The sequence below is a fragment of the Ipomoea nil genome, unplaced genomic scaffold (genome assembly GCF_001879475.1).
Source record: "Ipomoea nil cultivar Tokyo-kokei standard unplaced genomic scaffold, Asagao_1.1 scaffold1993, whole genome shotgun sequence".
NCBI lineage: Eukaryota > Viridiplantae > Streptophyta > Magnoliopsida > Solanales > Convolvulaceae > Ipomoea > Ipomoea nil.
In genome coordinates, this window is record NW_017618421.1 from 3,732,473 (window position 1) to 3,760,118 (window position 27,646).

Genomic DNA, 27,646 nt, shown 5'->3' on the forward strand with positions numbered 1-27,646 from the left:
TAACTTCTAGATGCTTGCAACCTAGTTAACGAATAGGCATGCTTATACAACGAACATCACTTCACAGTCTCAAAACTTGTAAACAAATCTAAAGTTTTCTCAAGTACTCAACAATCTCATGATTTCTCATATAATCAAATAAGCAATCTCATGCTATGAAATAACACATAAAGCAAACTCATGCTATTAAATACTAATCATGCAATATCGTGCAAGGTATATAACTCATAAGCAATCTCGTGCTATCAACTACTAATCATGCAATCTCGTGCAAGGCATATAACTCATAAGCAATCTCGTGCTATTAACTACCAATCATGCAATCTCGTGCAAGGCATATAACTCATAAGCAATCTCATGCTATCTACTACTCATGCAATCTCGTGCAAGGCATATAACTCATAAGCAATCTCATGCTATCTACTACTTGTCATGCAATCTCGTGCAAGACATATAACTCAAAGATGATGCTATAGTATAAGTATAGATATACATATACACTCTTTTGTAAAAAGAATACTTTTTCTGTGCAGGGTTCTTAGAGCCAAAAATGACTCGCTTTCTTAGAGTCGTGATGGCTCGCTTTCTTAGAGTCGCAATGACTCGCTTCTTTAGAGTCGCAATGACTCGCTTTCTTAGAGTCGTGATGAATCGCTTTCTCTTTACTCGTGGGCGAAGCAGGACTTCACCATAATGTGAATGAACCTATTGGGTTCGGCGTCTAGCCGACCAATCTCTCATCCCGCCCACAAAACCAATCTCGTGGTTCCAAAACTCAAACTCTGTGGAATCAGGTATCGAACTATCAGTGTGCACACCCCCTGACTAGGATTCCAAGCCTGGCGGGCAGTTTCCAACCTCGTAACGTGGGAATACGTCGCGGTACATGTTATTGGATCGCAATGTCCGTTTCTTTCTCTTTTGCTCCAAAAGGACATAGTCCCAACGGGTCCTCCAAAACAAGATTTTCCTCACAATATATACATATAGATATCACTCATGCAACTCGAATCATGCAACACTTTACTTATGCAAATATGCACATAACTTCTCAACAAATTCTCAATATGACAAGATAATGACTTTCCAAAATGGATATGAGTTCTTGGAAAATAATACTTAGACTCACGTTAACCATTTATGCACTTTTAAAACATGATATGCTCAAAATGCAATGTACTGTCAACATGCTTCAATTCCAAGTTACTGTGAACTCTCAAAGAACACTTAGAATCATGCTTGTAAATCATAACTTGGCAAATCTTCTCATCAAACACTTAGCAAGTATTTAACATGCACTTAAAACTCAAAGTACTCAATTTATGCTCATTCACTGTGTAATAGTATTCAGGGAATTCATGCTCTGTAAACTTCCACATTTAGGAACTTGGCAAAAATCTAAACTTCCACATGTGCGTCTTATGAAATTTTGAACAACATTCGGGTTTTTGAATCGTACTTAAGACGCTATCTCTTCTTGAATCTAAACCGTTCATAAAGTATCATTGGGATCATACGGCCGAGAAATTCGCCACTATCCCACTAGTCTGACAGGACATAGACGTGCATTTAATGCACCTCTCAGCACTTGAGTGCTTTTCTCTCTCCTCATTAAATGAGGGAATGATCGTTTCAGATCTGCACACGTTCTTATCACGTAACCATGATGATCAGTTACCTTTTGAGGAAGAGGAACCGCTGAATTCTTTTTCGAAATTCGAATAAGTCTTCTTAATGGGCTGATTTAAGGACACCAACCCGGAGCTTTATAAACCCTGCTCAAACCTTCATTCCGTCTGTTTTACATCTCTCAATTTACATCCCTTCCTCTCAAAGATCTCTATAGTCAAGCTTTCTATCATCAATGGCGGCTCCTTCCGAAAAGAACCCAGAGAACCCTGAACCCTCATCCACTCCAGTAATACCAAGCTTTCCCACGGAAGACATAGAGTTTATCAAGTCCAGAATTCCATTTATCGTCGGAGGAAGTATGTGGGACGAAGAAGGGTTTCGTAAGTATGTCTTGGATAAAGCCTTTGGAGAACGGATAATCGCTCTTTTGCTAGAGACAGGTTTATTTGGTTTAGTAACTCACCACTATGATTAATGGTACCCTCTTGATGTTACTCAGTTTTATTTGAATGCGTATGTGGCTTCTGATTTCTCAAGCATAACTTCAAGAGTTAACAAACATCACATTGTGTTTACTGCTGAGGATATTCGATCAACTTTTGGGTTTCCCAGACGAGATGAGTCCTACAAATCCTACCTGATATATTATCATCTGGATCCGGAGGATTTCTATGAATCCATACGACACAAGGAGGCACCTTCCAAAGATAAAATCTTCTGGCCCCTCAAGAAAAAATGGTTCCGGTTGGATTATGAGTTTGCAGTAGACATCTTCAACAAGATTGTGGACCACAAGACTTCTGGCACAGATGATGTCACAAGGGAAAAGCTGAAAATGCTGCACGCTTTTCTTCATGAGCATAAGGTTGATTGGTCCAAAATCATATTCCACAACATCGCTCACACCATCACATACAATCGCAGGAGTCCTGGTGACATTACAAAGAAGATGGGCTTCGGTTTCATTATAAGCCATCTTCTTGCCACAAAAGGAGTGATTCTACGTGCTGGTGCTCCACCTGGTCAAAAGGTCTGTCACATGAAACAAAAGCCATCTGGATATGACAAACAGAAGGCATTGGAATTGGGCATTCCTCTTGAAACCAATCTACCCAAAGGGAAGTCCAAACGAAAGTTAAAAACCCCCAAAGCAGACGAAGAAGCTCAACCAAGACCAAAACGGCAGAAACAAGAAAAACCCTCTTCTCGGGTTAAGACTCAAAAGACGGTCATCTCCCAACCAAAGACGAAAGGTGATCCCCCTCTCGAAACCTTGATCGTGCAGAACTCCTCTGAAGATGATGATGATCAACCTCTCATTCGTCTAAGCAAACGAAGTCGAATGAGACCTGCTCAAAATCGGGAACCCTTGTCAAAAGGAGCAACATCACAGGGGGAAGATATCCCGAAAGCAGCTACCTCTGAGGGGAAACTGAAAACTTCTCTGCCCGAAAGAAGTCCCGTTGCTCACAAATCCATCAATCGGAATGCATCCCCTGTTCCTCATCCACAAGAACCTATCTTAGCAGAGCAACTCCTACGAGAGTTGACACAAGAACCTGCTACTGTAGAAATGGAGGAAAGATGTCAAAGTCTTCCACAAGAGCCGGGCTCTCCAGAAGACATCCCGAAAGCAGCCTCAGATACTCCAAATGATGCTCAATCTCTTCCACAAGAACCTACTATTGCAGAGCAGGTAATTCTGACACAAGAACCTGCACTAGTAGACGAGATGACAGCTGCTCAAACATCATTTGTCCCGAAACCATCGGCTCGTCAATCTTCTCCAGACCGGTACACCCTTGATAAATCTCTCAGAGAATCGATTGAAAGAGATTACAATCGAGTTCTACAATGGCACAAGTGGCGCACGGCACCTCTCAGAAAATTTCTTGAAACTTTTGAAGCCATGATCGACGAAGAAGAATTCGCACTTCAATGGCTTGAAACTCAGGACGTCACAAAGACTGTGCGAATTGAGGAGATCCACCGAGTGTATTCTTATAGAATAACTCATCGATCTCTCGGGAAGGACAAAGCTCCCTTGGTAGTTCCTCTTCATAAACCTCCCATGGATCCAGCAACTGAAGCCGAATTGAAACAACTTCGCTACATCATGCTGCTATCCAAAATTAAAGCCCAAATGGCAGAAGATCATCCTCGAGATCCCAAAGGTAGTGCTAGTGGAACGAAAGATGTTCATGGCAACGAAATCGAAGAAGAGGATGAAGAAGAAAGTGAAGACGAGAACAATGAAGAAGAAAATAAAGACGAGAACAATGATGATGAAACCGAAGACGACAACAGTGATACTGATGATGATGATGATGATGATGACAATAATCAACAAGGAGGAGAAGGTGCTGAAGAAGAAGAACCAGAAGATAGCCACACTATCTTCGTCGAAACGGACTATGCTAACTGCCCACAAAGACCACCTCTCTTGAAAATACCATCTGAAGACGAAGACTTGGATGAAGCATCCAGTAAAAATCCAGTTCACTCGTCTCGTGCTATCATTCCGCAACTGAACGAATCTGTACAACAACAACATAATCTTCCAGCTCATGAGGACAGAAAGGAAGCCTCACCTGAACATGGCCACTCGATGCATGGTGAAAATCCGGAAGCACCACATCATGATGAACACAGGAACTCTTCTCCAACACACATTGAGGACGATTCTATCGCTGAGTCCCCACGGACCATTATGAACCTCATGCGAGAAACTGTTCATTCAGCTGAACTGATTCACAAGCAATATCTCGCCCTAAGGGAGAAGGACCCGAGAGTATTGAATGACCTGTGTCAAAAAGTCAATCTACTCCTTGATGTACAATCTCAACCACAGCAATCGAATCCTTCTCACGACAAAACTCTTAAGCAATTGGTGAAAAGAGTTTCTGATCTTGAAGAAAGTTCAAACAAAGTCGCTAGGCAGCAACACGAGATTAAGCATTCTCATTACGGCCTCAAGGAACGTGTTGACCTAGCTTGTACCAAGATTGATACTTATCAAGACAATTCCTATCAACTTGGTGAATATGCTCTTCAAATTCTGGGATATGCTCAAGACATCTTGCTTGCAATCAGACAAATCCCCTCTGTACCTCCTACTGCCTGCGCTGATGATGCCAAAAAGGGGGAAAATAGGGATGATGACAGAGATAAGGATGATGACAACCAACCAAGAAGGGATAACACGAAAGAAAGATCTTCAGAAAAGCGAGTCTCTCCTCACAAAGTCTCGGGTCACTCTCATCCACCTCCTAAGTCTCGTGGACAGTCCCATGATCAAAGACGCTATGGTCGCACTCAAGACAGACCTCACAAGGCTCGACAATCTTTCGGCTCTGAAGCCAAAAATTTCTTCACAGGACTGTCAAGAAGAGATCAAGTAAGACTAAGACAAAGGCTCATGAAAAATACCTCAGTCACCATGGATGGCATTGGAAACTTCGTGGACTATGTCCCATACGAAGAAGGAAGCGGTAAGAGATTTGAAGGTTGCAACAATCCCATCTGGTTGAAGAAGAAAGACAACCACACAAGGCAAAACTACATGAGTACTCAGAACGAAAGGATTAAAAGACAAAACAAGGAGTTGTGGGAAAAACACGATGAAGAGATCAGGAGAAGAGATGATGAAGCTAGAGAAAGAGAAAGGATTAAGAATCTCATCAAAGATCTATCAAATGTAACCAAAGACTCTCCTGATAATGTCACGTACAATGCAGCTTTCAAAGTGCATAAAGAGTCAGGCAAAAGCTATCAAGAAGGGATGAATTCGTTTGAACTGATCTCCTGGTGGAAGTCTGGAGTAGTGGAAGGCAACAACATTCGAGAAGCCTACAACAACTACACGAGTCTAAACATCAAAGGAGGGTATGAAGAGCTCGTCAGAAACAATCCAATCAGGACTTTCAAAGCAAGTATCAACAAGAAGATAGACTACGAGAGAACACAAAGAAGACAGGAAGAGAAGGACAATCAAGAAAGAAAGAAGGAAGCTCAGCAAAGGCTAAATCTTTTAGAAATGTAAGTTATCTTTATTTTGATTTCTTTTGACAGAGTTTTTGTAAAGATTTTATCTGAATATCTATGAAACTCTCATTGTCACACATCTCGTGTCACTTGTCTGAGTTATAAAGTCCTTGTCCTTATTTCTGCTGCTTCTTCGTAGAAAATTCATGTAAACTCTCGATAATGGCTGTGTTATTAATAGAATTATCCTTAAGGAGCACTTTCTCAGCCTTATAAGAAGAGTATAGGTTTTGGCATCATCAAAAAGGGGGAAATTGTTAGGAACCTTGTATTAGGATTTTGATGATACCAATGTAATGTAGAAAGTAGACCCCTAACTCTTACGTTTTTCTTGTATCGCTACTTTCGTTCTAGACGAAAGTTGCCATAACTCATATGTAATTCGTGTTAAGCTAGAACAAACACACGAAAAGAGTTATGAATAGAAGATAGGCTGATCAAGACGAAAGAAGACTCCACAGCAACGAAAGAAGGAGTTGTCATTAAGAAGACAGTTCATTTCAAGACTATCCCAACAAGTATTCTTCTTCTCATCAACAAGAAGAATGTTCTACCTGTCTGATTTGACAACATCCTAGGACAATAAGGACCGCAACTCATGGGACACGCTCTCCAAAAAGCATTTAATGAAACTGTACTATCTCTGGAGCTAAAAGACAAAAGTCATCAAATCCTCCATACCTTCAACGGCTACATAGTACAAACCCATTAATGGAGCATTAAATGCATGAGGCTCCATGGTCCTTGTCCAACAGATAAAAGGTTCAAAAAATTCATCTCCCTCCAACGGATGAATTTTCATCACCTATATAAACCAACCTTCATCAACTAAGAAGGTGCTGGTTCATTATCACTCTACTCACTTTCTTGCAAAAAGTCCTTGAAAAGTTAACAATCTTAAAGCTTTTTGCGAACCAGTTATTTAAGGTGTTAAGGCATTTGAAGTAGATCATCCATCACTGCCCTACATCTTGAAAGAAGTCTTGCACTCTTGAAGCAATCATCCCACACCATCAAGACTTCACAGTTGGAGGAATCAAGAAATACTTTCTCACCAACCTCAACTTAGAAGAAGAAGTTGATAGAGGCGGAGTAAACTCTCGGAGTTGAAAAACCTTCAAAGGCTGTCCGGCTTAGTGATCAAGGAAGTCTTTGTGTAATTGTACTAAAGAGTGATAGTGCAATCCTTCCAGCAGTTGTGGAAGAAGAGTGGAAGTAGGCAACATTTGGCCGAACCACTATAAAATTTCGTCTCGCTCTTCTCTTTACTTACTGCTTTATTTTACTGCTTGCATATCATCTTTTTCATCACTCGTCTTATCTTTTTATCAAACTCGTGCAACCCTCTCTTTATAATCTTTCCGCTGTGCTTATCTTACTCAAAAGTGTTGTCAGGGTTTTTCTTTTAAAAACTAAAGAAAAACGAGAGTCTATTCACCCCCCCCCCCCTCTAGACTCACCACACAATCTATCGGGTCCAACAATGAGCTTGGACGAGAAATTGAAGAAGACGAAAGTGCTGAGAATGAAGAAGAAGATGAAGATGATAATGATGATGTTGTTGACGATGCCGATGACGAGCATGATGATAACGATGATGATGATGATGACAATGATGATCAGCTGGGCAATGCAACTGTTCAGGAAACCGATCCCGAAGACAGTGATCCAATTTTGATCGGTCCTGATTATGATACTTTTCCACAAAGATCTCCCTTAAAGGAAACTACCTTCTGACAGTGATGACCCGAATGAAGCTTCAAATGAAGATCCCGAAGATTTGTCTCGTGCTATAGTTCCACATGTCCAACCCATGGACGAGACTCCGATCAAGCAAGAGAACGAAATTGTGCGTGAGGGCAAACTGGAAGCCTCACCAATTCTTCTCAGCTCGGCAAGTGGTGGAAAAAGGGAAGCACCACATCAAGATAAACAAATGGACACAACACCAACAAACATTGAAGAAGAGTCTACTGCAGAGTCCCCATGAACTATCATGAATCTCATGAGAGAAACTGTCCATTCAGCCGAAACCATCCATGTGCAATATCTCGCTTTACGGCAAAAGGACACGAAAGTCTTAGATGATCTATGCAAGAAGGTAGATCTTTTGATGGCTGCCCAATCTCAACCTCAACCTCCACCTCAGGAACAGCCTCAACCGTCTCAACAAGCTCAATCTGATCACAAATCTCTTGAGCGAATAGCTAAGAGACTTCATGAACTGGACACCACCATGAACAAAGTTGCACGGCAACAACACGAGCTCAAACACTCTCATTTTGGCCTTAAAGAGCGTGTTGACCTAGCATGCACCAAGATTGATACTTATCAAGACAATGCATACCAACTGGGAGAATATGCTTGTAAACAAAGAAAATTGAATATATATTTAGAAATTCAAAGTTCTGGTTTACATATCAAGTATCAATGCGGTGTGGGTACATGTCTCTGGATATCCTCTGATTCTTCAATTGGTGCCTTGAACACTCCACCATTGAAGGGCCTCCGGGTTTCAAGTGGCTTGATCTTCAAAGAAGGGCTTGTATATATAGCTTGTTCTTCTTGAAGGGCCTCCGGGTTCAAATGGCTTGATCTTCAATGGAGGTTTGGATCAATAGGCATAGGCATGATCATTATGGAGGAGAAACTTCTACTTTCAGTATCACATTTTTATTGTGATCCTGAATAATATTTTTCTAGATGTTTACATCACTTTTCCTAGGATGTGTCAGATTACATAGAAATGAGAGCTCCTATTTATAGCTGTAGGATAGAGAGTTTTGATAAGCTCAAACTCTTTTGATATTATCTAATTAACAAATTAGATAATATCAATATTATCCAAAATATTTCAAATATATTCAAATATACTAATATTGATAAATAATCAATATTTATCAAAATTTAAGTGTCTTCTTCAAATTCTCGGGTATGCCCAGGATATCTTGGTTGCAATCAATAAGGTTTCCTCTGTTCCTCCTACCACCTGTGCTGATGATGCCAAAAAGGGGGAAAAGAGAAATGACGACAAGGATAAGGATGATGATCATCCAAGATATTCGAGAGATATCACGAAAGATCAGCCTCTACAAGCAAGACACTCGCCTTCTCGGACACCAAGAGACTCTGGCCGAAGGAACACAAATCTATCCCATCCTCCTTCAAGGTCTCGTGGTCACCATTCCTCGAAGCCAAGATACCATGGTCGATACCAATCCAAATCAATTAAGCCTCGCCAATCTTTCGGTTCTGAAGCTAAATACATCTTCGCGGGTTTATCCAAGAGATAACAGACGAATCTAAGGCAAAGACTCATGAAGAACAACAAAGTAACTATGGATGGCATAGGAAACTTTGTGGACTTTGTTCCATACGAAGAAGGAAGTGGCAAACGTTTTGAGGGTTGCAATGTTCCTATCTGGCTCAAAACAAGGGATAACCATACAAGGCAAGATCACATTAGCACCCAAAACGAAAGGATCAAAAGAGAAAACAGAGAGCTGTGGAAGAAACATGATGAAGAGATTAAAAGGAGAGAGGATGAAGCAATGGAAAGAGAAAGGATTAGGAATCTCATTGAAGATCTTTCTAGTGTAACCAAAGACTCTCTACAGAATGTTATTCACAATGCAGCTTTCAAAGTGCACAAAGAGTCAGAAAAGAGCTATCAAGAAGGGATGAATTCGTTTGAGCTAATTTCGTGGTGGAAGGCTGGAATAGTTGAAGGAAGAAACATTCGTGAAGCCTATAACAATTACACAAGCCTGAACATCAAAGGAGAACATGAAGAGCTTGTCAGGACAAATCCAATTAAGGTTTTCAGGAAAAAGATCAATGAGGGAATAGATCTTAAAAGGATGCTCAAGCAACAAAAAGAAAAGGACGACAAAGATCTCAAGGAAACTGCTCTACAGATGTCAAAAATCTTAGAAATGTAAGATATCTTTTATTCTGTTGTTTTCCTCATAAAGTTTTTATAACCGTCACTATCTTATATATGAAACTCTCATTGTTACACATCTCGTGTCACTTGTCTGAGTTATTTGTCTTTGTCTTAATTGTTAAATGCTTCTATTCTAGAAAGGACTTGTACACTCTCAAGTAAGACTGCTTTTGTAATAGAAAAACTCCTTATGGAATCTTTTTCAGTCTTACGAGAAGGGTATAGGTTTTGGCATCATCAAAAAGGGGGAAATTGTTAGGAACCTTGTATTAGGATTTTGATGATACCAATGTAACGTAGAAAAGTAGACCCCTAACTTTTAGCTTTTCTTTTTGCTGCTTTCGTCCTAGACGAGAGTTGCCATAACTCCTTTGTAATTCGTGTTAAGCTAGACAAACACACGAACATGAGTTATGATTAGTTGATAGGGTCTCCAAGACGAAAGAAGACACAAGGCATGATGAACAACAACGAAAGTTAAAGCAGAAGTTGTCAACTATCACAAAAGGACAGTTTTGCTAAAGACAAATCTCACCAACCATTACTTCTCTTCGACAACGAGAAGAATGTTCTACCTGTCTGATTTGACAACATTCTAGGACTATAAGGACCTCATCTTATGGGACACACTTATCAAGAAGCATTAAATGAAGATGTACCATCTCCTGGAGCTAAAGGACAAAACCCTAATGCTTTCCATACCTTCAACGGCTACATGGTACAACCTCATCAATGGAGCATTTAATGCATGATGCTCCCCGGTCCTTGTCCACTGGTTAAAAGGTTCGAAAATTTCATCTCCTTCCAACGGATGAATTTTCATCACCTATATAAACCCACCTTCATCAACTGAGAAGGTGTTGGTTCATTCTCACTCGACTTACTTACTTGCAAAAGCTCTTGAACGCTCTTAAAATTTCCAAAAGCTTTTGTGAACCAGTATTGAGGTGTTAAGTTACTTGAAGAAGGTCTTTGATCATTTTCTTACACCTCAAAAGAATTCTTGCAATCTGTTCGAAGCAATCATCTCTCAGCCAAGACTTCATCGTTGGAGAAATCAAGAAATCATTTTCTACCAACCTCAACTCAGAAGAAGAAGTTGATAGAGGCGGAGTAAACTTGAGAAGTTGAAAAACCTACAAAGGCTGTCCGGCTTAGTGATCAAGGAAGTCTTTGTGTATTTGTACTAAGAAGTGATAGTGCAATCCTTCCATAAGTTGTGGAAGAAGAGTGGAGTAGGCAACGTTGGCCGAACCACTATAAAATCTCGTGTTCCTTCTATCTCTTTACTTACGCTTTTTATTTCTGCACTCATATCATCTTTTATCACCCTTACCGAAATCTTTTCTAAACTCACAAACTCGTGCAAAGTATTTAAAACGAATCTAACTTTTCCGCTGTGCAAAACACTGAAAGCTGACGTTTAGGAATTTCATAAAAGAGTCTATCTAGCTCTCGTTACACTCTATCGGACAACAGTGTGCACAAGTTTGAACCTTAGACTCAAAGTTAAAATACAATAAATGCATGTTCCCACCATTTCTTTATAAAGCCTTCTAAGTTTAATTAAAAACTTTTAATTTTTATTTCTAAACTAACTAGGTAAAAATAAAATATTGAGCTTCTAAAATTTGGGCCCCTCTAAAATTTGGGGCCCTGTGCGGTAGCCCAGCTTGCACAGCCCAAAATCCGGACCTGGTATTATATTCAATCGGTCACAATCAACATATAGTGCCACTCCTAAATCTTGCTTCCTGGAGAGCATATACCACTCATATTGCATCAATAGCCGGCAAACGGTATAATCCTAAATTCCCAACTCGGTGCGTGCGTATTTAATTGTTTGTTCTAAATTTTACGTTTAAAGATGGAATACCGGTTCCAAACCGGAATATTAAAAAAATAAAATAAAATTTGTGAGCATGTTAATGCTGTAAATATTGGAAAAAATGGCATAAAATGGCATACTAAGTGGCTATTTTATGATACAATTATCAGGGGGTTCACTTTCGATTTGAATTGGGTCAAAGTATATTCGGATTCTTCGTACGAATCGTTGGGTTGTCGTACGGACTATTGTATTATTATTATTATTATAAAATATACTGTGTAGGGTACATCCATTAGTAATATAGTAGATGGTATTATAGTAGCATCGAACAACCGCAGGTAGCCGTAATCACCGGTGGCCAAAGCTCAACCTGGCGCCGCCGTCGGCGAGAGGAGGAGCTGCTATGCCGATCTGCTGCAGGTTGTTGTTCTCCGTCGAGGAAGGTCGCCGCCGGATGTCGCTGCAAAGCTCTGCCACCGCTGCCGTCAGCCTGCTACATCGAGGCTCCATCTCGCCGGCTGCTGCTGACTGAGGACGCCGCCGGTCACCACAAGTCGCCGGCACACGCGAGGGAGAAGAGAGACGCAAGAGTTAGAGTTGAAGCTGATGCTTCTTTCTTCACTTTGGCGAGAGAGACAGAGAGACGATAGGGGTTGTTTGTTTCTGGAATTTGAAGGAGGAAGAATCACGAACAGCATATGTATATAATATACTTAATTGATCAAATAAATTGGTAGGTAGCCCAATCATTATTGTTGGACCATGGTTCACACAAGTTGTATGGACCATGTTTTGTCTACTGTAAAATAATGTACATTCAGTATAAAAATAATGTACATTCAGTACAAAAATAATGTACATTTAGTATATTAAAAATGTACTTTTTGTTATGGTCCACGTAACATTGTGTGGACCATGGTCCATACAATTATTTGCCCAAAACCCTACTTTGAGCTAGACTAGAATATTAGAATTTGGACTCAACACTTGGTTTTAGGCAAAATGATTGGGCTAAACAATTAAGATTAAATGAGTTAGAAGATTGGGCTAGAAATACATTTGGACTAGAATAAATACATTTGGGCTCAAGAATTAAATCATTTATGCTAGGAAACTGATATGAATAAATACGGTTTCGTCTCAAATAGACTTTTGGTTCAAAGTTTTAGGAAATAAATAATCGTAGAAATAAAATAATTTTATTTTGAAACTTTATAAAATAGAAATTTGGGATTGTTACATTCTACCCACCTTAAAAACAAGCTTCGTCCCCGAAGCTTAGACTGTAAAGATTTGAAGAGATTGGATAGAGTTTTCTTTGAAAATACAACTGGTGACCTGTTGTTAAAAGACTTTAACACCAAACGAATATGGTAAGAGTTGCAAGATTGCTCTTAGGGATGTCATTGATTAAGAATAGGGTCAAGATTTTCAAGATTACAACTTAGGAAATAACGTTGTCACCTTGTACATAATCAATTCAAAAGGAAAACAAGAACGAGTTCTGAAAGAATAGAAGGGCTTCTCAACCAAAAAGGGGTACTCAATTGTTATCAGGAAGGATGAGGAATTCCACCTCAAAAGGAACCAGGAATTCAACTTGGAAGGGGTTTCTTCGGTTCTACGATTCGACCAAAACGCTTGACGATTCGATAGCTCTCATTCTTACTAATCTTTATCACTTCCCTTCAGCTGTAACTCTTAGTAACTCAACTACTTCTTACTTCATTCTCATCACTAAGTTTCTTTCTTTAAGCTCCCACACAACTAATCATTTTCAAGTTCTCATCCCTTACCTTGCCATTTTCTTATTTAATTCAATTCTTAGTTCCTCACATTTCATAAAAACATACTACTTACTTACAACTTATCTTCCCACCTTCACATATCTCACCAGTCCAAAGTCATTGTCAATCGTCTTAGACTTCATTCTTTCGGAGTTTATAACTCCTGTCTTATCCATTTCTTATCTCTTCAATGATAGAGGGAATCATCTTCATGTTTGTTTAATCCATCTTTAAGTCCAAATTCTCGGTGCTTCGAGTTTTACTTTTAACCGTCGAGTTAAATCTTTGAAATTCTCTTCACCGTTGATCTCAAAAGCATCTACTTGGGTGAGCTTGACTTCTTCTTGTTGCATCAACATTTACACTTGTCTTCCTTCCACAATAGTGGATCTTTAACCGTGGAATCTAAGCTCTAATCACTTCATTTTCTTCATATTTATCTCGAGTTACACGAAGATTCACTTCAACATTTGGGGTTAGCTTAAGTCTTGCAAACGATGTTGCACGAGATTTCATAATGAGAATGTTGCACGTACGAGACTGCATAATGAGAATGTTTGCACTAGATTGCATATTGAGATCGATTTCCCGATATTGTATATTGAGTATGATTGCCTAGGTTGCATATTGATGTCTTATATTTCTAGTTTGCATGATGAGAACTTGAAAGCATGAGAATATTTTCTTATTGATTGATTGTGACACCTCGTAATCCAAATTCGATTAAGGGATTAATTAAGTAATTAATCCTAATTCAATTGGTAATTTAATTCCTTAAATTCTTGAAAATTCAATTGTCGGGGACTAGTAATTGACTAGTCAACCCAAAGTCAAGGTTGTACCTTAAGCTTTGTGAGTAGTTCCCTTGTTTCCTTACACCTCTTCATCTTAGTAAGGGTATTCATGACATTTCACCTTGTGTTAGTAATGCAAGCTAACCTAGTAGACACTCCTCATTCTTTCTCTTTATACTTCCCAAACTTGAGTTCTCCCTTCTCTCTAAAAGTTAGATAGCTTTTCTTCCATGCCAAGTTGGAGCTTTGTCAAATCTTCAAAGGTTGTTTCCAAGATTCTACCTTTCATACATTTGAGCATCTAGGAGGGTAAGATCTATGTTTATCTTGTGTTTTTAGTGTTTTCTAAGGTGTCTTTCTTTAAAGATAAAATCTTTATGATCTTTTGGTCTACAATGTAGAAATATATGAGTAATTGATTTAAGGAGTATTGCATGATGTTCTAATAGCTAAACACGTCGCGAGTATTGTTTAGCTATTAATTTGAGCAATTATTTGCTCGGATTCAAGCAATGATATCATCAACAAAGATAAAATATCCAAATCATATAATCAATTGCACTATATAATATTTGATGCTATAATTTCAATAATTGTATATCGATCCAAATATTCTTAATATATTATAACAAATCCATTCCGTGCATCGCAAGGGTGAAAATACTAGATTTGTTTAAAGTAACCAATTATGTGATTAATTGTGTAGGAGGAGCTAATGTGGACACATCTCAAGTTTTAGAGGCAAAAATGACTAAAAGGCAATTTGGAAGCGAAGTGGACAAAATAGGATGTAAGCAAGATACGACATCATGAGGGGCTGTCACGCATGTGAAGCATGTCACGAAACAAACTTAAGAGAGTCACATCTACTATCACGAGCAGTGTCACGCCGTGGTTCAATTCGTGAGCAACTAACTTCAATTAAAGAGCTTGTCATGGCTGTCATGGGGCCTATAACGTAGTGACAGGCCTCATGACAACGGTAATTCGTAGCTATAAATAGGGGACCTTGTGTTCATTTAGAGGCATTAGATATTAGACATTAGAATTGGAATAGTTAGGATAGTTATATTGACTTTTGCCCTCGACAATTTCCATTTATGTTCTTAGCTCTTAGAACCCTAGATAAACAAGGATATATAATAAAAATCTCATTGGGTTATAAGGAGAATAGTGGAGTAGCTAGGAAATTAATTTTTTGAATCACTATAAAAATATCTCTCTCACTTGCACTTTACTTTTCATATCTTATCTCGCGACTAACTTTCATACTCGATTTCACATGTACACTCACTAATAAAACAAAGCTACAAAATCTTTTACTTGGCAAGTTCAAAACTTATGTCGCAGGAATTCATTTCCTTAACTCATTTTAAAATTTTTAAAAAGTTTGTTTACCCCCTCCCCCCAAACTCTCCCTTATAAGTGCTTAATCACTCTCATGAAGATTTTGAAGAAAGTAGGACTAGACTCCAAATACACCTTTCAACCAAACATTCCAGGATATGGGATGTGGTAGAGAATGGGCTAATAAGGATCGAGAATATATATCAACACATACGACATCTATAGCAACACGAGTAGGACCGTCCAACCAAAGGTCAAATTAGGATGAAGATGTGGAAGAAGAAGAAACCTCACGTCCACCTCTAAGACTAGTAAGAGTTCCAAAACCCTTTGACAAATGGACCAAAGCGGACTACGTCCTAACCAAGTAATCTTTGGCAAGGTCGAGGGACACATGACAACGACTAAACAACTTTGGGACAAGCTAATAGAGCTCGCAACGGGAATTGAGCATTCTTAATAATTAATACTCCTTTTGTCCTGAATTGATTGTCACATTTGTTTTTTTGCACGATTTTTAAGAAATTAGAGTAAATGCTATGTGTTTTCCAATTATGTCTTTCACTTTTCTCACTTGTGAAAATAAAAGCAATAAAGAAAGCATTTCATAAGGGTAAATTGAGAAAAGTAGAATGATGGTGATATTCAACTTTGGAAAGAGCAAAACAATTTGGAACAAACAAAAAACAAAAGTAAGACAAATAAAATGGGATGGAGGAATATTACTTAAGAAGAACATCATTTAAATAAGCTTTAAGATTCAAATTTGAAGAACCATATTCTTTCATGGAACTCTTAGCTAATTCTCTCCATTTCATTGCATTCTTTCTCAGCTGAGCTCCTTCCTCTCCCATCACACATTCAATGCACCTCTTTAGCTCACGAGCTTCAACAATGCCATCTTCATTAGCTTTCACTCTCATCCCAGTTTTCCAAACATCTTGAATGAGCTTAGCGTTGCAAATTTGGTCACTCCACAATGGGAAGGCCACAATTGGCATCCCCAACACCAAAATTTCTATCGTCGAATTCCACCCGCAATGAGTCAAGAAACACCCTATAACCGGGTGTTGCAGAACCTCTACTTGTGTACACCAACGAATTATCTTCCCTTGCTTCTCCAATTCCTCCTTGCAGCTCAAATTTTCTTTTGGCTTTTGAACACCAGTCAGTGTCTCCCTAATTACCCACAAAAATGGCATTTTACTCTAAAGAAGTCCTTGAGCAATCTCTTCCATCATCGCGGTTGGGAGATCAGAGTAGCTACCAAATGCTACATAAACCACAGAACCCTTAGGCTGAGAATCCAACCATTCAATATAGTCATCGGACTTTTCAAGCAAGTCACCTCCAAATGAAGTGCCAGCATGATCTTTCCTATCCAAATATGCAAAAAGAACCAAAGGGCCAATCCCGATCAGTGTCAGCTTCTTTATAGCCCTCAAAGCATCAAGCTCCAAGTCATCAAAAGTGTTCACTAGAATCTTCGGGTTCTCTTCGCTGTTAATCAGATCGATCTGATCTTTCATCCCCTGGATAGCCCAGTCCAAAGAGTTTGTTGTTGTGTTGGAGAACATATAAGAAAGGAAATCAGTGGGAGCAAGGGGCGGCAACCCAGGAAACTCAACCACTCCATTCTCACTACAACTTCTGAACAAATCCTGGTAACCAGAGAAATAATAGTAATAGATGTCCAAAACCGTGGCAGGTTGAGTCCAAAGAAGTGTGGCCGGAACTTGAAGACTGCGGGCAACTTAACCGACCCATGCCATAAGTGTGGTGAAGATAATCCGGGTAAACGGAGCACCCTCCGCCGCCTTGGCCTTGACAAGGTTAGCCACGTATTCTAACCCCTTAGTCTTGATGGAATCGTACAAGTGGCAGAAGCCATCAACGGTGCCTTTGTAGCCGTCGTTGTAGCCATGGGAAAAGGGGGCGAAATCAATGCCGCCGGGTAGTATCGCCGGGCGCTTAGAGATGCGATTGATAACGAAGAGACTGGTTGATAAGGTGACTTTAACTCCCAAGTTGACAAGGCGCTTAGCAAACTGCAAACATGGATTAATTTGGCCGACGAGTGTCTAATATAAGGGAACTAATTAAAACAATTACCGGACTTTGTTGCTCGTTAGAACTTGCGCCCATAGGCTATATTTTTCCGTACACAAAACACCATATGAATTATGGAAAGAGAGAAAACCCAATCTCACCTATTTTCATACATTTGGTTGTAAATGTTTTGTACTTGTTAATGGAAAGTCTCATTTAAAGACTTTTGACGAGCGAGCGGACGAAGGAACATTCTTAGGATATTCATCTACCAGCAAGGTGTACAGAATATTCAACAAATCAACCATGGTGGGAGAAGAATCAATTCACGTTGTGTTTGACGAAAATCACGACAAAAATGGCAAAGATAATGGAGGTAATCGTGATTTAAATAATTCTAATGATACTTTCGAAGATAATGTGTTGCAGGAGGTAGAAGAATCAAGTGATATGGGCACTCACCAAATTGAGACAATACAAAATGTGACACCCGAAGTATCACTCACACCTACAACCGAAATTGCACCCGGAATTCCAACGGAAGAAATCCTTGTAGATGAACTCGAAGATGCACCCGTCAACAATTCACAACAAGGGGAATCACACCAAGTGGTATTTCAACAGGAAGGAAACTCTTAGAATCCAATAAGTTTCCAACCAAATCGAAAGTGGCTAAGAAGTCACCCACATGACTTAGTCATTGGAAATCCGAGGGACGGAGTAAGAACACGATCATCTACTAGGGACCAACAACAAGATGTACCAACAAGGGATGCAATGTTCTCATGTTTTCTATCACAACTGGAACCGAAAGAAATTGACGAAGCTTTAGACGATCCAAGTTGGATAGATGCCATGCAAGAGGAATTAGATCAATTCAAGCGCAACGACGTATGGAAACTTGTTCCAAGACCAATGCACCAAAATGTAATTGGAACTAAATGGGTCTTTAGGAACAAAGCAAACGAAGACGGCGTCATTGTTAGGAATAAAGCAAGATTAGTCGCAAAGGGGTATTCACAAGAAGAAGGCATTGATTTTGATGAGACATTCACCCCCGTCGCACGACTCGAAGCAATCCGGATATTCCTAGCATATGCAGCGCACAAGAATTTCATCGTATATCAAATGGACGTAAAGAGCGCATTTCTTAATGGCTTACTTGAAGAAGAAGTTTACGTTGAACAACCACCCGGTTTTAAGGTAAAAAAAAACGTTGGTGATCAAGTCTTCAAATTAAAAAATGCATTGTATGGGTTAAAACAAGCTCCGCGAGCTTGGTACGACACCTTGTCAATGTTCTTAATTAGTTGTGGATTCACCAAAGGTCTAGTCGATAAAACCCTCTTTAGAATTAAAGAAAATAATCACATTTTATTAATACAAATTTATGTTGATGACATTATTTTTGGAAGTACTGATAAATCTTTATGTGAGAAATTTTCTAAGCTCATGCAGAACAGGTTCGAGATGAGTATGATGAGAGAATTAAATTACTTTTTGGGACTGCAAGTCAAGCAACTTGAAGAAGGAATTTTCATAAATCAAGCCAAGTACACAAGAGATCTTATCAAGAAATTTGGCGTAGATGGAAAATCCTCAGTCAAAATTCCCATGAGTACATCTCAAAAATTGGATAAAGATGATGAAGGAAAGGATGTCGACCAAACGATGTATCGAGGGATGATAGGATCGTTACTATACTTAACCGCAAGTAGACCGGACATATCCTACTCGGTTGGCGTATGTGCAAGATTCCAATCTAAGCCCAAAGAAAGTCATATGATTGCAACCAAGAAGATAATTTGATATCTCAAAGGAACAATCAATGTGGGATTATGGTATCCCAAAGAAGGAGATTTTACACTAACTGGTTATTCAGATGCAGATTTTGCAGGTTGTAAAATAGACAGAAAAAGTACCTCAGGAACATGCCAGTTCTTAGGGGGAAGATTGGTCTCTTAGTTCAGCAAAAAGCAAAACTGCATAGCTACGAGCACTGCCAAAGCCGAATATATTGCAGCTGGGAGTTGTTGTGCACAAATCTTGTGGATGAAGCAACAATTATTGGACTATGGGATTAAGTACGAAAACGTTAGCATTTTATGCGATAATACTAGTGCAATCGCCATAACTCAAAATCTGGTGCTTCATTCGCGAACCAAGCATATCGACATTCGACACCATTTTATCCGAGACGACGTTGAAAAGAAAGATTTGAAAATCAATCATGTTCCCATGGAGAATTAAATTGCCGACATTCTCACAAAACCGTTGTGCGAATCTCGTTTTGCAACTCTTAGGCATGAAATGAGAATTATCGAAATGAGCAAAGCATTTCTAAACTCTTAATTTTGAAATGTGTTCGCACTCTGCATGTAATGTGTTATTTATGTGGCTTACGTGATCATAAGTGATTCAATATTTTTTTTGCATATGATATATTTGTGTGTACGTCTGATATGTATTTAGTTGTGTACATGTTTTCGTAAAATTGATATGTGCCTAAATGTGTTAATTGTGTCTTACAAAATTTGCGTACATGTTTTTGTAACTTAATTATGTGAAATTTTGTATTACCTTTGTTTACATATTTGTCACGTTTTTAGCATATTTAATATGTGTAATTTAATCTAAGTATGCTCTAATTAATTAGTTTAATTAAGTAATTTTTTTTTGAATATGTAATTAAGGGGGAAATTTTTTTTTGGTTGGGTCAGCATATATTAAGGGGGAACTCTCAAATTGCTTGCATGCATGTTTGTCTAAAATTGATATCTCAAAAGTCAAAAAGTTAGGCTCAGAGCGAGTTTTTTGCACTTTTAGTCCCACGACTATAGTGACACCGGCAGAATTGATCCACGACTTTTGAACCTTGCAATTTTAGTCCACGACTATTGATTTTTTTGCAAAAATAGTCCTTCCGGCCACTTTTTCGTCAAAATTTCACCGGAAAAAAAAAATTCTTCATTTTTAGCCGGGTTAAAATTGACATTTTACTTATCTCAACAAATTAAAAAAAAAAATTGATATTTGACTACATACAATATTACTGGGCTACATACTACTGTCCCAGGCGGCGGAGTTCCTGGAGCAGGCAGGGCTGTCAGTAAGCGGCGGAGCGGCCATGGCGTTCCCCGGGCTAGTTGGGTTATCCGGCAACAGCTTTGGACTGGTACATGTACTCCGCCGTCGCATTTAACCCAGCTAAAAATAGAGAATTTTTTTTTTCCGGTGAAATTTTGACGGAAAAGTGGCCGGAAGGACCATTTTTGCAAAAAGATCAATAGTCGTGGACTAAAATTACAAAGTTCAAAAGTCGTGGATCAATTCTGCCAGTGCCACTATAGTCGTGGGACTAAAAGTGCAAAAAACTCGGCTCAGAGCTATGGAAAGTCAGATTCATTTAATTCACTTTGAAAATTGAAAGACCTTTTCAGAATATTAGGTATATATCTGTTAGTCTAAAATTTTATCAGCTTTATTGAAACCTGAAATCGAAGTGATAATATTTATCTGGAATATATTTATTGCTCTAACAGATTATTTTCGAGATTTTTTTATCTGATTTGCTCCAGGTTGGCGGTTATTTGAAGCACAATTTTTGGCGCCATGTACCCACAAATGGAGTATTTAAATCTGAGCTGGCAAATTTAAATCATGTGGAAGGTCGAATTTATCCTCAAAGATATCAACACTCTCTCTCCATCCACTAGGGGGAAAAGAAGTAATTTCTCAAGGACTTTGTCCTCTTTTCTAACGGGTAGGAAAAGAAAAACCCAAAAACTGAACTCATCTTCTCCATCCATTCTCGCCGGCCGACTACAACAAGGAGGAAGAAACCCAAATCACCTCAAATGCTTCCACACCTATCCAAAACCTTCTACACAAAATCATTCTACCCATAAATACCCATCACGCAAACCCAATATCTCATCCAAAAATCCTCTAAAACCAAATACCCAAACCCCTCAACTTTTCGGACTCTACCGCCGAAAAATCCGAAAAACCCCACCAAAATCACCCAACTCAAGGTCTAATCAATGGAGATTGAACAATTGGAGACGGAGACAATCACTACTGGAGGGACAAGGAGATCAAGTCGTGTGCTTAGTGGCATGATTCTCGACACCATCGATTTCAACTCTCAAGTCCAAGACAAAGCTTTAGGGGAAAAAATTATCAATTCTCTTGAAACTTGTGGATTGTTAAATTTTTGCACCTTTAGATACATTGGATTTTACAAAGATGAAGTGACCGAGCTATATTTGCATGCTAAAGTTGAGAATAATTCGATTAAATCTATGGTGAAAGGAGTAGAGGTGGAAATAAAAGTCAATGATTTTCGGAGGGTATTTAATCTTGTAGAATCGAATTTGAGAGTAGAAACTCATGATTTTGATGTCAATGCCTTTTGGGCCGAGGTACGTGATGCCAACGCACCGCTAGCTCCTAAGATAAATGGCAAGAAAAATGATCTCAAAAAGGAATATGGACTCTTGTTGAATATTGTACACAAGTGTGTTGAGTCTAGATATTATTGCCGTGACAAATTGTCTAGGGAGAAGCTAATGATCATGAATGTTATTTGACATATAACATAACAATTTGTTTATCCTCTTAATACCCTAAGATCAAAAGGGCCTATTCCGATGCAGATAATTGATAAACCGAAAGGTGAAAACACGGGCCTTTTTGGACGGTGCTAAGCCTAAATTCACTATTCTGTAGGATCGCTTGTACAAGTTGTATGGCTATTTTGTAGGTCAAGTTCTTCCTACAAATTCAAACCTGAGTAGCCTTCTTTATTTGCGTTTGGAAAACAACCGCTTTTCGGGTGAGCTCTCTCGTGGCCAATTAATTAGCATGCGGTTGGAATTGTTAGATTTGAGCAACAACTCAATCAGAGACGAAATTCCTGACTGGATTGGAAACCTTTCAGGACTCAGGTCAATAATTTTGTCTAATAATTTTCTACGAGGTCCTATACCAATGATGTATTAACGGAAGAGGCCAGTTGAGTTATATACTGCGGTTGGGTCATATAATCAATACATAAACAGATAAACAGATTTAATCAACGTCATCATACACAATCAAATACATTGAAGGTCTCCTTTGGATGATCCAACAACATATAACTTTAAACATAATACGATGCTAAAAAATTTCATATAATTGGTCATTAAGTATATTATGACTAGACTCGTTTAATTTGCTATCTTTAGATATGCTAAACAATCCAATCAAATATAAATAATTAACCAATATTATGTTTATAATTATGAAATATTTGATCAACCTTTGGGCGGGCGACTCTTAAATATTTCAAAATTACTAAACTTCAATTTACCCAATACATTAGAGGAATAAATAAATAAATAAAATCATGTCATCCCATTATAAGCATCACATAATCATGGGTAATTGAATTTTATTTAAATTTGATATCTATTAAAACTTTATAATTTGGTCACTTCGGAGACTAACAAATTAATCATAACTAGCTAGATACCAATTCAAATAGATATACTATAATAAATAATATCATAAAAAACAATGCATAACAATAGTTTGAAAGAGATACATAATCTAATTCTAATTGGATAACAGTCCTAATAGAAAGACAATTCTAATATGAGAGTATTAGTACATAATGAATATATATAATATTCAAATTAATCTATAGAACTGAACTCACTGATGGAACATGAGAATATAATATGCAGTTAACCATGGAATTAACACTTTTATATGGCCAGTGCATAAATACATATATATATATATATATATATATATATATATAGATTTTGGTTCATGTGAGGTCATGTCTTCCCGTGCGGTCAGTGCGGCATACACCATTAGGTATGTATAAATGCACCATACAGTGTTCGAAAATACACCAGAATGAAATGTCAAAAAATACACCACAAAAAAAAAATACACCACACATAATGGTGTATTTTCGAACACTGTGTGGTGCATTTTTACATACCTAATGGTGTATGCCGCACTGACCGCACGGGAAGACCTGACCTCACAGGAACCTGACCCTATATATATATATATATATATCAAAAGCATGCGGCAACCACAAAATTATAAAAACATATGTAGGGTAATACCATAATTACTATAGCATATGCATATCAATACTTCATTGAATAGTGTAATCCATCACTTCCAAATAAACAGTACATGCATACGCAGTCCATCACATGCTTTCTATTTTCATATAACCAATACATACATGCTTACAAAAACATACAAAAATAACTTAAAACATTTGAGTAGCAAATTAAATCTCATTAAATATTTCGTACAGGGCATCATTAAATTAAAAGAAGAAAAATATGAAAACATTACGTAGATGGAAATCCTTATATGGCAACAGTACGAATTGAAATATGAAGAAGAAAAATACGAAACAGTAAGTATGAAGAAGAAATCATCAAAAGTACGTACATACATACCCTTCATCATGATATATGGAAAAACATGTGTTCTACAACCTGCCTCTTGATACCACATATAAGTAAATTCTATGAACATAAAATCTCCAGAACACATGCCTTTCACATACTGTATTTAAATGGTGTTCTGTGAACATACCTGGCTCCATTGTTAATCAGTGAATGCTTGAACTAGAGACTTGGTTTCTCCCTCCAAACCTTCAACATTCCTTTCTCTATGAACTCTGATGGAGAGAGATTTTAGTTTTGTTTTTCGGAAGTTTCTGACGGAAAACGCGATGAACAAAAGGAGAGATAGAAAATGGAACTAATTTCATTTCATTATTATTTAAGATAGTGCGTGAAGAGGAAAATATCTCTATATATACAAGAAGGTAACGAAAGGTGACGGCTGTAACAAATAAAGGCGAAAAGGTCAATAAGGAGCTTTCTCCACTTCTTCCCTGCTCTCAGGTGTATTCTCCAACACCCCCCCATAAGTTGACGCATGCAAGTCCTGGATGTCCAACTTAGAGATGAAGATCTTGAACAGAGCAATGGGAAGTGACTTCATGAAGCCATCAGCTATTTGATTCGATGAGGAGACCATCAGGAGCTTGATCAGCCCATGAGACACCTTCTCCGGGACAAAGTGGCAGTCTATTTCGATATGCTTGGTTCTCTCGTGGAAGACGTGATTCTCGGCTATGGCTATTGCGGATTTGTTATCACAAAACGTGGCTGCCAGTCACTGCACGTATGTATGTAAGTCTTTGAGAAGGAAGGGGATCCATTGGACTTCACACAATCACACACAGTGGAGGCAAGGGCACGGTATTCGGCTTCGGACGATAATCTACAACTGTTGCTTGCTTCTTTGATTTCCAGGAAATGAGAGCAAAACCAAGAAAAATACAATATCTGGTTATAGACCTTCGTGACTCAATATAAGAGGCCCAATCCGAGTCTGAGATAATATAAAGCTGTAAAACTTCACCTTTACTGTAGAATAACCCCTGCCCAGGCGCACTTTTGATATATCAGAGCACCCTGTGTGCATCACTCAGGTGTTTGTCGGTTGGGGCATCTATGAATTGGCTCAATTGTTGGACGATGTATGTAATATATGGTCTTGTGGTTGTAGGATATAGATCGAAGCCAACCAACAAGTCTTCTGTAGCTTCCAATGTCACTCAAGATTGTACCATCACCGTGATGAAGATGATGGCCTGGCACCATTGGGGTATTAACTGGCTTGCATTCAAGGAATCCGGCCTCAGATAAGATATCAAGAGCATGAAGAAAAAAGTGATAGGGATTCTAGAGATGATGAAGAAGAAGAAAGTGATAGTGATCATAAATTTTTGGAAGACTTTATTGATTCTGATTATGAAATGAATGAAGGGAGAAGGGATGATATAGAGTTTGAAAAATATGTTGATGAAACAGTTGAGTATGGAGGTGTGGGATCAATAGTAGTTTGTGAAGAGAATGGCCTGCATGCTACTAATGGAGGTGATGATGGAGTTAATTTATCATATGAGGACCATGTGAGTGATGGTGAGAAAGAAGAGAGCAAATGGCCCATTTTTAGACCAACTGAATTGACAAACCCTATATTCTGCAAAGGGTTAACATTTGCTACCAAAGAAATGTAACACCCCACTTTTCTTAAACTTAATTAACAAACTAAACCTTTGAAGATAAGCTAAAGTAGCGGATTAAAAAAACTAAATAAACATAAAGAGGTATCACCACCACAATCACCGTCCACGGTGACTGCACAGGCTACAAAAGGAATCTAAAAGAGTCAAGCTCAAAGTACTACAACCAAACTTGGAGAACCAAGCCCCGATGTTCAACACCAACAAAAGAAGGTAGTCAACTACAAATCCAAAATAACATAAGAGTTTAGACTACAAATCTATCTAAGCTAAACTAGTCTAACTCGTGCTCTCTTTCTTACGAACTAGGCCCACCTGAAAGGGGTTAACACACAACAAGTAGAAAACAAACTCGTTAGCACGAAACTAAGTATAACGCCACTCAACCCTGTAAAGTAATACAATATATACTTTTGGAAAACATTTGTTCCACATTCTTAGATCAAGCAACTTAATCACTTAAATCATACTTTGGCATTAACTTCTAGATGCTTGCAACCTAGTTAACGAATAGGCATGCTTATACAACGAACATCACTTCACAGTCTCAAAACTTGTAAACAAATCTAAAGCTTTCTCAAGTACTCAACAATCTCATGATTTCTCATATAATCAAATAAGCAATCTCATGCTATGAAATAACACATAAAGCAAACTCATGCTATTAAATACTAATCATGCAATATCGTGCAAGGTATATAACTCATAAGCAATCTCGTGCTATCAACTACTAATCATGCAATCTCGTGCAAGGCATATAACTCATAAGCAATCTCGTGCTATTAACTACCAATCATGCAATCTCGTGCAAGGCATATAACTCATAAGCAATCTCATGCTATCTACTACTCATGCAATCTCGTGCAAGGCATATAACTCATAAGCAATCTCATGCTATCTACTACTTGTCATGCAATCTCGTGCAAGACATATAACTCAAAGATGATGCTATAGTATAAGTATAGATATACATATACACTCTTTTGTAAAAAGAATACTTTTTCTGTGCAGGGTTCTTAGAGCCAAAAATGACTCGCTTTCTTAGAGTCGTGATGGATCGCTTTCTTAGAGTCGCAATGACTCGCTTCTTTAGAGTCGCAATGACTCGCTTTCTTAGATTCGTGATGAATCGCTTTCTCTTTACTCGTGGGCGAAGCAGGACTTCACCATAATGTAAATGAACCTATTGGGTTCGGCGTCTAGCCGACCAATCTCTCATCCCGCCCACAAAACCAATCTCGTGGTTCCAAAACTCAAACTCTGTGGAATCAGGTATCGAACTATCAGTGTGCACACCCCCTGACTAGGATTCCAAGCCTGGCGGGCAGTTTCCAACCTCGTAACGTGGGAATACGTCGCGTTACATGATATTGGATCGCAATGTCCGTTTCTTTCTCTTTTGCTCCAAAAGGACATAGTCCCAACGGGTCCTCCAAAACAAGATTTTCCTCACAATATATACATATAGATATCACTCATGCAACTCGAATCATGCAACACTTTACTTATGCAAATATGCACATAACTTCTCAACAAATTCTCAATATGACAAGATAATGACTTTCCAAAATGGATATGAGTTCTTGGAAAATAATACTTAGACTCACGTTAACCATTTATGCACTTTTAAAACATGATATGCTCAAAATGCAATGTACTGTCAACATGCTTCAATTCCAAGTTACTGTGAACTCTCAAAGAACACTTAGAATCATGCTTGTAAATCATAACTTGGCAAATCTTCTCATCAAACACTTAGCAAGTATTTAACATGCACTTAAAACTCAAAGTACTCAATTTATGCTCATTCACTGTGTAATAGTATTCAGGGAATTCATGCTCTGTAAACTTCCACATTTAGGAACTTGGCAAAAATCTCAATAAATCATAATATACACTTTAGGCATGCTTTTCTAGCAAGACTTTAACAAATAATGTTCATGTTTCTCTATCAGATAATAACATGCTTTTCAGATAGATAAACAAACACTTATACTTCTCATTTTCATTCACTAGAACAATTTCTGTAGTAATTTTGTTTATAAAAACTAACACTAAGAGCTCATTTCTTCACTAAATTCAATGAAATCAAAGTCTAAA

General features: G+C 38.3%; 1 protein-coding gene and 1 pseudogene across 1 annotated transcript; one reads left to right on the forward strand and one right to left on the reverse strand.

The window, feature by feature from the left end:
• Nucleotides 1-3,364: 3,364 nt before the first annotated feature.
• LOC109147391 (glutamic acid-rich protein-like) lies at nt 3,365-7,413 on the forward strand. Its single transcript, XM_019295045.1, has 4 exons — nt 3,365-3,938; nt 4,095-5,123; nt 5,370-5,670; nt 7,131-7,413. Exons 1-4 carry the CDS (start codon nt 3,365-3,367, stop codon nt 7,411-7,413), a joined length of 2,187 nt encoding a protein of 728 aa, XP_019150590.1.
• Nucleotides 7,414-16,055: 8,642 nt separating this feature from the next.
• The window catches only part of LOC109147392, a 60,926-nt pseudogene continuing 49,335 nt past the window's right edge, over nt 16,056-27,646 (reverse strand).

Bases quoted from the DNA above. Each gene is read 5' to 3' on its own strand.
- LOC109147391 (XM_019295045.1), top strand. From the start codon at position 3,365: ATGACAGCTGCTCAAACATCATTTGTCCCGAAACCATCGGCTCGTCAA. The intron at 3,939-4,094 runs GTGATACTGATG...TACCATCTGAAG, and splicing joins TGAAACCGAAGACGACAACA to ACGAAGACTTGGATGAAGCA. The intron at 5,671-7,130 runs GTAAGTTATCTT...CCCCCCCTCTAG, and splicing joins AGGCTAAATCTTTTAGAAAT to ACTCACCACACAATCTATCG.